General features: G+C 43.8%; 1 protein-coding gene across 5 annotated transcripts in view; it reads right to left on the bottom strand.

Moving 5' to 3' along the window:
• Positions 1-4508: 4508 nt before the first annotated feature.
• The window catches only part of ADNP (activity dependent neuroprotector homeobox), a 31130-nt gene continuing 25405 nt past the window's right edge, over positions 4509-10233 (bottom strand). For all 5 annotated transcript variants that reach the window (XM_032606616.1, XM_032606614.1, XM_032606617.1 and 2 more), the window contains one exon: positions 4509-8693. In XM_032606616.1, the coding sequence (XP_032462507.1) occupies positions 5586-8693 (3108 nt within the window). In that variant the 3' untranslated portion in view covers positions 4509-5585. The remainder of the gene's footprint in view (positions 8694-10233) is intronic.

Genomic DNA, 10233 nt, shown 5'->3' with positions numbered 1-10233 from the left:
CACCCCAGCTCCAGAGATGGGTATTGCCTGATCTAAGCCCATCGAGGTAATCCTAGCTCACAGTGACTCACCGAGGCTTAGGTCTGGCCTAAGCCTACCAGCCACAGAAACTAGTTCTGGAGTGGTCCAATTAGCTCCAGGTTCAGGACTCTCCCTCTGTGGTAAGGGAGGGGAAACCCTCTCTCAGGGCAGGTGAACGGGAAGCAACACGAACACCAGGGTCCCTGCTTAGGATGGTGACCGTGTGGGTGGCAGGACGGAAGCACAGAGGACCTGACACCCTGCTGACATCACTGAGCAGCCTGCCCTCCTCGGCCACAGCTGTTACCTGTGTGTCGCCTTTGTTAAGCCCAATCTGAGTTGGAGTTCCCGTTACTGCCAGTGAGAGCCCTATTTCATAAAAAGGAGTCTGAAGCCAGGTAAGAAGAGCTGGGTAATGACTGGGCAAAGCCTTCCCTGGGAGGCACTCTGAACCGGAGCCATCTCTTGACAAATGGTTTGGTGCCACCTGGCATGCATCAGGTAACACGAGTCCATGGAGACACATCCAATTCTTCCAGTCTCGTCTGGGCCAAGGAAAGAGTCTCATCTTGGTGCTCGTGTGCCCCGGGCCTCTCTGATTTTCCTTTTTAACAAACAGAGCAAGTCTCAGGCTCACAGCCCTCAGCAAGCAATGACAGGTGGCACATTTTTAGTCTAACGTTTTGTATGTGTTTTTAGGGATGCCTTCATTAATGGCAAATTATGCTGGTTGTTTTTTTGTAGAGATAGTTTTCCCTTTCAAAAAGGGGAGTCGAAACGTACTAAGTATGTAAAGCAGCTGTTAGGCAGATGTGGCAAAAGTGACAAAGATGGCAATGTGAACGAGTATAGTTTGGGAAACGCTGTGCCAGGGAAACTATGATGTGTTGGTTTAGAAACCAAGGCTCACATCTTTGCATTCATAGCAGGGAAAGCCTTTCTTAAGACGGTAGTCTTCAGCCAAGATCAAGGCTGGATGGTGTGGCTGGGAATTCCAGGGGCTGTGGACTCAGATATCCTGGGTCCAAGTCAGCATCTCCCCTCTGCCAGCTGGAATCTTGGGACAAGTTGGCTTCTCTGAAACTTCCTGTCCTGAAACCTGAAACCTAGTACTAATACTCCCTTTAGAGGACTTCTTTTTGTGTGTGGGGGGGGGTGGTTTAGGGAATCGGGGCAGGACCATTTTGAGGACTCAAATTATCTTGGAACCTAATGTCCTACAACTAGTCCCAGGAACACTTCTGTGATGTTTGGAAAGTTCTTGAGTAAATATGTACTCGGGATGTGTGCTGAGCCCCAGGCATTTTCAGGAACAGTGTTGAACTCCTAGGAAAGGTGTAATCTCACCCCTGGCCTGGAGGTCCCCTCCTTGGAGGGCTCTGTGTTTAAGCCTCTCTCGGAGTCCTCTTCCGGGGGAAGCCCGTAGAGCTGTGTGCCAGCAGTTGCAGCCACCAGCAAGTCGTGCAGTGATCTTTTCGCCAATGGTCCCCAAGGCAAGGTCTTTTAATTTTTAGATTCCCAGATGGCTGCCCCACGTACACAGCTGTCACATTCTGCTCCATTCTAGATAGCAGCCAGCATGGCGCTGACATCAAATGCATTGGAAAAGCCCTTTTATTTCTAGCCTCTTGCTCTATCAGTTTCCAAAAGTTGAACAATTTGCTTATTAGGCTATCCATTTTGCTTCACTTGGTAATAAGACATTCATAAAGGTACAGCAAGATTTTTATTGCAAAAACCAGTTTAGGTTTAAATGGCCTTGCACCTTTCTAAGGTATACTGATAACATTGTACATAAGCTGGAAAAAACCAGAGAATGTGTCCTGGAAATGACTATGGACTTTTCCCTCCTGTGTCCTCTTAGCTGGAGCACTTTGAAATCATGACTTAAGGATTTTCAGGATATATGCAGTTTTTGCCTTATATGCCAATTTTTGAACACAACTCCATTAAGCTGTAATTCCACTAGGATTTGTTATAGTGAATGTTAAAGTTAACTTTTTAAAGTGGAGTAAGTTGATGGGAAGTAGCAGGATGCAAAGAATTACCAAACGGTGATCCTGCTTTGGTGCAAGTTTGGATCCGTTTTTGAGCTAGCCTTCTAGTAGTAGTTGGCAGAAAACACCTTTTTTTCTAACTTGACTGTCTAGTTTCTCTCAGCTGAGTCTTTCCCTAGACCACGTACATCATGGTGGCCAGTTAATAACTGGTATGTTGGAATGCATTTCAGAATGGTGAGAGCAGTCTCTTCCTTGTTTTCAGTCCTCTGGGGGTTTAGGAGTTTGAAATGTTCCTACATGACACTTTGGTGAAACTTGCCTGCTACTGGTGCCAGGCCAGTGAGCTACAGGGTGGGTTGGCAGTTAAGGGTCACAATGGGTTGAAAAGATCATTGCCTAAGGGAGGGGCAGAAGGCTGACCGGCTGCTCTGTGGAATCCAGATTCAGTATGCTCTACCTAATCTCGCTGGTGAAAAGTAGATTTTTCCATCACTCAAGCTAAGTGGTTCTCAAGCTCGCGTGGCACAGAATCACCTAGAGGTGATTTGGGAGCCCCATCTCAAGGTTTGGGTGCTGGTAGCCCACAACGTGGGCAGCCACCCCTCTATATGGCAGTACTCACTTGGCAAAAGCAAGTTGAATGGCTCCCAGGGAAGCGTTTTGGGCGGGGCACTCCCAGTCTTTGATGGAGCATTTTCAAGTCTGGCACTTACTTTGTTCCCTCCTGAAGTACTGTGCGTCTTCCCAAGTGGGTAGGCATTTCGAGCAGACAGAAACACAGCCACAGGGGAGAAAAGGAGGCAGATCCTTTTTTACTTGGAATTTAAGAGGGGACAGAGAGCTGTTTGCTGAAGACCCTGTACTGCTCAATGACAGGGAACCAAAGATGGGACAAGAAAATGCTTCAACGTGCTGAAAAGTGAGAGAAACCATAGTGCTACTCAATCTGAGTCTGAGACTCATGGCCACAGGCAATTTAAAGGGCAAAAAGTTCTCTGGAATTTTGTTTTTCCTTGTTAAAAAGCAAATCTACAGGATTATTCAATCTACAGCTATAGACCTTCTCTAATTAGAAGATGGCAGAATGCCAGTTTTTATTTCCAGATTATTCCAAAAGCAAACAGTAGCAACAGCATTTTTTTAAAATGGCTTTTATTGAGACACTTTTAGGGCTTCTGCAACATTTCTACTTGGAAATCTTCTTTATTTCCAGTTCTTAGGTGGCTAAACTCTTCTCATATGCCAACAAGGCCCATTCACACCACCTCAGCAAGGAAGCATACTCATCTATCTTTGTTCAAATGTCCAACCTGGAACGTCCTCCTACCCCGCCCCACTATTTTGCACAAGTCTCACTAGTACTCCATGTAGGCCTCATAAGCCCAGGCTAAATTCTTCCTACCTTTTAATTAGGCAGTCTAATTTCAAAACAAATGTGAGATGGCTTAAATGCAGCTGGTATTACTGTCCTCAAGGGAAAGAGACCTTCTCAATGCCGGTTTTTCTGATTGGGTAATCTGTAGCATCTTAACTTGGGGACATCCTGTCCTAAATGCTAGCTGGTGTCCACAGAATTTATAATCTGTATAATGGAGTTAAAGTAGCTCCGTGCCAGCCCCGAACACCCTAAAGGTTCTAGTCTATTTTTGTGCTTTCTCCTGTATTGTTTTTTGAGAGGCACGACTTTACATCGTAGGGGAACGCCGGTCAAACCTTTATTCCTGGGTAGCAAAGGCATTAACAAGATGAACCTTCTGGGAAGAGTCTCAGAAATCATGGAAACTAGCCACTTCAGAACGCTTTAGGCCAATGTCCCTGAGAGGTGACTGACCAGCCTCTGCACGGATTGGAGCATCCATCCCATCACGGTCCTAACTGCCAAAAACATTGGCCTAATTCTGCCTCTGTAACTTTCTGTTTAGTACGGGGTTGGCTCTTGGGAATCCATGCATAGTAAACGCACCATACCAGCTCCTTGTATCTTGACAGCCCTCCAAACGTGTGATCTCCAAAGCCTTTTTCATAACAGCAAGATGGTCCAGAGAGTCATAACAAAAGCAGAGAATAGCTGACTGTTTAGTACAATTGTTCCCGTTATAAGGTGAAAACTAACATTTACTTCATTTAGACAAAGAACACCAGGGCATTAAGATTCTGCTTGCAAATGAATGCTAACTTATGTTTACATCCTTTTATCATCGATACATTTACATATATAAGCAGGCTCTGCTCCTTAACAAAAGGGGAACTGAAAAAACTCGAGGATGTTTATCTTAGCAAGTAAAAAGGGAAAAAGACAAAAACCAAACCAAAGAATTTGCAACAGGTGCCTTGAGAGAAAGCATTCTTTATGCCAACGGCAGCAAATCTTGGTCTTCCACAAGTTTCCTCAGTGGCTGTACCTCTATCTCTGATGAGAGAGCCATGGCATCAACTGGCACAAGACATAATGGACACACAGGACTGTAATGTGTAATAAGGCAAATATTTACATTAAGCACAATACAGCAATTTATTTAGATGCTTAAAATGAATACAAAGGGAAATAAAGATCACAAAATTATACATACTACAACAGTGTGTCATATATTAGATGGTATAAATGACTACACCAGGGTGGTGTTTAACTAAAGATAAAACTAAATATCCAAAAGGCAGCAGTCATTGGTTTGCTGCTTCAACACAACACACTTTCATACAGATCTAAAAGGTGTCAAAATTAGTAGCTGCAAAGTCAATTCTTGCATGTGATTTTTAGCTTAAAAGATTTCAGGAAACATCTGAAATACCAGTTTTTGTTTTTGTCAGCTGTAATGTCAAGGATATTCAGAACAAGAAAAATTCTATAATACAAGAGAGTCCAGATATATATCTTATGTGGCTGGCCTCTGTTGCGAGATTGTACAAGGTTATGTGCAAAAACTAAGTCGGTCCCGAAGTCCACACTAGCGTAGTTTCAGGCTTTTGCTAGTTCAACTAGATACAGCGCTTATTAACACAGCAAGGGCAACACTAAAAAAGAAACAAATCTATGATGGGTACACAATAACAATATCAGAAGCATCACTTGAATAGGTCTAAAAGACTGTACAAATATACATTTCAACTATTCAGAATGAATACATGAAAAAAAAATCAATTTCCCCAAAGTCTACTATACACATTGGACTGGTAGCTTGTATGTTGGCCCTACACTACCGTTTGAATCAAGAGAACGCTTCTCAAGGACATCCAACCAAACATTTTACAGAGGGAAAGAAATGTTGAGAAGGCAGATAAAATAAACCTCTGCTTTTTCTCGTGTGCGTTCATGAGCCCCCAACTTACTGGTTTTTCACATTTAGTTACTGTGCCTGTCACAGCACGTTCTAAAGCAAGATCAGCCAATCATGTGTCATAGACTTAGAAATAACCACGTGGATCGGAGTGGCCACATGTCCCCACAGCCTGATGACCCAGCACTCAAAAGGCGGTACCAGTTAGAATACAGCTTTGCAATCATACTGAGAGGAGCACAGAGTTCCAGGCTGCAGCATCTGTCACCAATGCCAGAGAAGCTGGCCCTTACGCCTGCTGGCTGCTCAGTTTAACTCCGGTCAAGCTGCCGTGCATGGGCTCGGCTACTCCATCAGTCATGTTGTCAAACTGCTCCCCGTCCTCACTGTCAATTGTGCTATTCTGCCACTCAATCTGTGGGCTGGATAAGCGCTCATCATTTTCAGTTGCATTCTTCCATTGTGACTGGTCCTTGGACCAAAACCCTTCAACTTTTCCATAGGAACTATTCTTCCATTTCAACTGCTCTCTGTCACCTTGCATGGTAGCCTTTTTTTTGGCAGCTGGCTTACTGCTCCTTGCATCTTCACTCTGGGAAGACTCATCGGACCAGGTTCCTGTTTTCATCTCGCATGTGTTGTCCTCGAAGTCTGACACCTGTTGGGAACCAGGGCCGCTCTCAGACGGAGAAGCAGCATCTTTCCACTCAACAACGTCATCTTGGTCCACCTCACTATCAGAGGCGTCATGCATTAGTTTGGTTGGTTCCTCAGTCAAATGAATAGTTTCATATTTTGAACCATCCTCCTCTTTTTGGTCTAGCTTCTCAGACTCTAAAGCATCCTCAGAAATTACCTTCTGTATGTGTTCCTCTGGGTTATCATTAGGGATTTTAGGCTCAACTTCAAAAACAGGGTCAAAAGGGCTGTCACTTCCGTTGGATTCTTCTTCCAAATTTTCAAAGCTGTCTGAGGAACTGTCATCTTCCTTCCCAAGGTTGAGCTTTTTGTCAGCAGTTTTACTAGCATTGACTCTGGAATCCTTCTCATCATGATTTTCAAATAGCCACTCAGCATCAAAATCCATCTCATGCTTAACTTTGTTTAATTCTTTCATGTTGAAGCCCAGTAACACACCAGGCTTATACTTTTCACAGTCTCGGACACACTTCTTCCTCTTGTTACTAAAATGGGAAGCAATGTCACTCTTCCACAACCATAAACTGGCCGCCAGCTTCTCAATTTCTCTCCTGGTGGGATAGGGCTGCTTGTTGAAATATTTTGTTAGGAAGCTTTTCCTGGCTTCATAGGAATCATCTTCATGACCCTTGGGGTCCAAAGCTAAAACAACGGGCTCCTCAGGCTTCTCTTCAAAGAAGCTGGGCGAATCGCTGTCATCATCTAACTTTCGCTTTTTCAGCAAGGGAAATTCCATTTGCTCATAAGTGCGCTTCACAGGTGCCAGGCCTGGTGACTGGTTAAGCCGAGAGGGTGCATTTGTCTTATCTTGGCCATTCTGGGTCTTTCCAACACCCCTGCAGTGGACCAGATGCAGAGTGATAGTCGAGGCGGTCATGTTGCTCGTATACACGCCAAGGCAGTGGATGCATTTGTAGGTGAGCTTTTTCTCCACTGGGTGAACCGTCTGAATAACCTGGTGCCTCTCTCTTAAGTGATGTGCAAGTGCATCAGATATGGGTCCTTTTAGGATTGAAAAGCAAAGAGGGCAAAGGGTTTTCCCGACATCCTTTTTATAGGGCACTGCAGCTTGAGGTGAACTTTTCACAGGAACATCTGCCTTTTCCTGAACTTTGGGCTGAGGCTTTGGAGGGACTGGAGGGTTATTCTGGGCATGGTAAGCAACAGATTCCGCAGGGGCGTCTCTCAGGTTGTACGTCGTTACAAGGAGATGGATGTTAGTGTGACTGCCCTGCTGCAATGTCAAATCAAAACTCAGAGTAGAGTCTGTTTTAGGTCCCATCTCTTCGTCAATGTGAACCATCCGCATGTGTGCCGCCATCTTTTCCACATCATTGAAAGTTGAACGGCAATATGGACAAGACAGACCATGAATTAACATGTGGTTGAGCAGAGTGTCTGTGGGCAAATAGCGATTACAGTAGAGGCATTTGCTAGTAAAATTGTGTATTTTCATAATGTAGTTGGCTACTGCTGGGACTTTCTCAGCTTTATGTTCTTTTTCGAAGTGCACACTATAGACATTTTCAGGAAAAAGCTCATTACAGATTGTGCATATTTTCCACTTCTGAGTTGAGGAAGTATTGGGTGGGGGAGGGCCAGTGGCAGCTGCAGTAGGTTTGGAACTGGACTGACCTAATACTCTGGATGCCTGTGACTGGGAGAGGGAAGGAGACTTTAACGGGCCCGATGAGAGAGACGAAGCATTTGGAGACTGCAGCGAGTATCTTGCTGGTGCCTGGGTCCTCTGCTCTGACCCAAGTCCGTAAGATCTTCCATTTCCACTTGGAAGTAACTGCTTCACAGACTGAGACTGTTGAGGGATGGAAACTGGTGCGTTGCCACCTAGACCCAGTCTCACTGACTGACCAACGCCATAGCCCTGGCCTACAGATTTGACTCCGTAGTTGTTCTGCTGTAGGTGAACACTGGACATCATGTTGACTCCTGTAGAATTTAAGTTAGGCTTTGGTATTGAGAGTCGATTCACCATCTGCTGTGATGGTAAAGACCGGACGTTTCCAGAAGCGAGGGAACCAATTCTTGATTGGAGTCCCATGCCCTTCTTGTCTTGAGGTTTGGGAGCAATCAGCATCAAGGGTTTGGATCGGGGAACCACAACATTTGTGTGCCCAATCATGGCAGTGACCTGATAGCCTATGCGTTCATGGTCTTCAATGACATGCTGTACCAAAGCTTCGTAGGACTTTGGCATGAAAAGGCATCGCTTGCAGTGGATACTACTTTCTTCCCGGGCATTTGTGCCTAAGGGGACTGCACCATTGAGTGATTTTTCTCCTGCCTTTGCTATGTAAGGTGCTGCCACATGCTGAAAATGTTCCCTGTAAATGTGCTTCCTAACTATTTCATAAAGAGGATCTCGGTAAGTGCACTTCTTACAGTAATAAACAGCTTGCTCTACACTGTCAGCCTGCTTAGGTTTAAGGCCATCGCTTTTGCTTTTATCTTTGAAAGTGCTGAGGCTGCTACTTGGTGCGCTGGCGTTTGGAGCATGAAATATTTTAATGTGTGTTTCCAAAGTCTTTTTGTCTGCATTGAAGGTACAGTAGGGGCAATTAAGGAGAATCCTATTTTCAAAGTCTTCACTATGGACATTCCGGAAATGACTTTTGTAGGCAGAGAAAAATTTTGAAGAAAATGGGCAAGCACTGCAGCAAAAAGGTTTTGTCCGATAGTCCTAAAGAAAAGACAAAAACTGGAATCAGAATGCCACTTCAGATAAGCAGTAACAGGTTTTAGGCTATTTTCCCCCAGACAGTCTTTTTTTTTTTTTTTTTTTTGCGTTACGTGGGCCTCTGACCATTGTGGCCTCTCCTGCTGCGGAGCAGAGGCTCCGGACACGCAGGCCCAGCGGCCATGGCTCACGGGCCCAGCCGCTCCACGGCATGTGGGATCCTCCCGGACCGGGGCACGAACCCGTGTCCCCTGCATCGGCAGGCGGACTCTCAACCACTGCGCCACCAGGGAAGCCCCCCACCGACAGTCTTTAAGAGACATAACGCTATTTCTAGAACTGAAACTCTAATGCACTGAGATTTGAGTATCATTTTTTCCTTTTGCAAAATGCAAAATAAATTGATAAAATATTCAAATGAGAAAGCTGTTTTAAACACTTGTTTTGGCATCACAGTGTAAATAAAAACTCCATTCAAAGTTCTTCCTCAGTGTTTTTAGAAAAGACCAGAGTCACATTTGCTCATTAGTTTTAGAGAAACCAAAGACAAATGGCTTCAAGATAAACATTTTAGTTAGAAAGGATAATAAGAAGCTAGGTGAAATCACTACAATTACTCTGTGAACTGGTAAGTTGCTGAAGGCTTCAGATTCACTATATAGTAAAACTCAGGGCCCAGAGTGCTGTAGTGCAATTAGGCATATGATATAAAGACACACCTTTGATCCTCCCCATCATGGAAAAATTTTCATAGAGAAAAAGGCTCATCTTCAAAAATCTCAAACATTTCCCCCCTCTGATCAAAGTAGAGTATAGTATTCAGTTTTCACTGAGATCAAAAAACTAATGATTTGAAAAGTCGGCTTTCTTCTACAAGCCATGCTGTTCCTTCTTAAGCAAGAGCAGCTTCAAAAGAAGTAATGAAGTGACAGCTGCTTTGATTCAAATTAAGAAATTAAATAAAAATTTCCTACAGACTGTGAGGAAAGCAAGGTGTTAAAAAGCCAATAAAAACGTAAAGCATTGCAGAATATACTGGTATCAAAGAGCAACTTACAGAACCATGCTCATTAACATCTGTGCAGTTGGTCCTTTGAAGATAGGTGAAACACAAGTTTGGTGAGAGGTGATCTTTTTTCCCCTAGTAAACCTAAGAAACCTACCTTGTTTCAGATACCAATTCTTAGGTTTACCCCTAGTAAACCTAAGAAACCTACGTTGTTTCAGATACTACCTTGTTTCAGATACCAAAATGAAATACTCTGTTTTTCCTTAAAGCTCAACCCTTTTTTAGTATTTGTAAAACTGAATTTAACTAAGTGATGTGTCCCACTGGAAAGCTTTCATATTTTAAGACTGCTGGTTAATACCCTTTCTTGGGGTATTTCTAAGAAAGAAACATATGACTATATTATCAAATTTCTGAGGTGGATTTTAAAAGTACTGATTCCCTGCCAAGTATGTTCCAACAGATGAACAGATCAATAATCCTGAATTACTACAATCACTTGAAATAAATAGTGGTACAGTTTGAATTGATAAT

Source organism: Phocoena sinus, chromosome 15 (genome assembly GCF_008692025.1).
Source record: "Phocoena sinus isolate mPhoSin1 chromosome 15, mPhoSin1.pri, whole genome shotgun sequence".
NCBI lineage: Eukaryota > Metazoa > Chordata > Mammalia > Artiodactyla > Phocoenidae > Phocoena > Phocoena sinus.
This window is presented reverse-complemented; position numbering and strand designations above follow the sequence as displayed.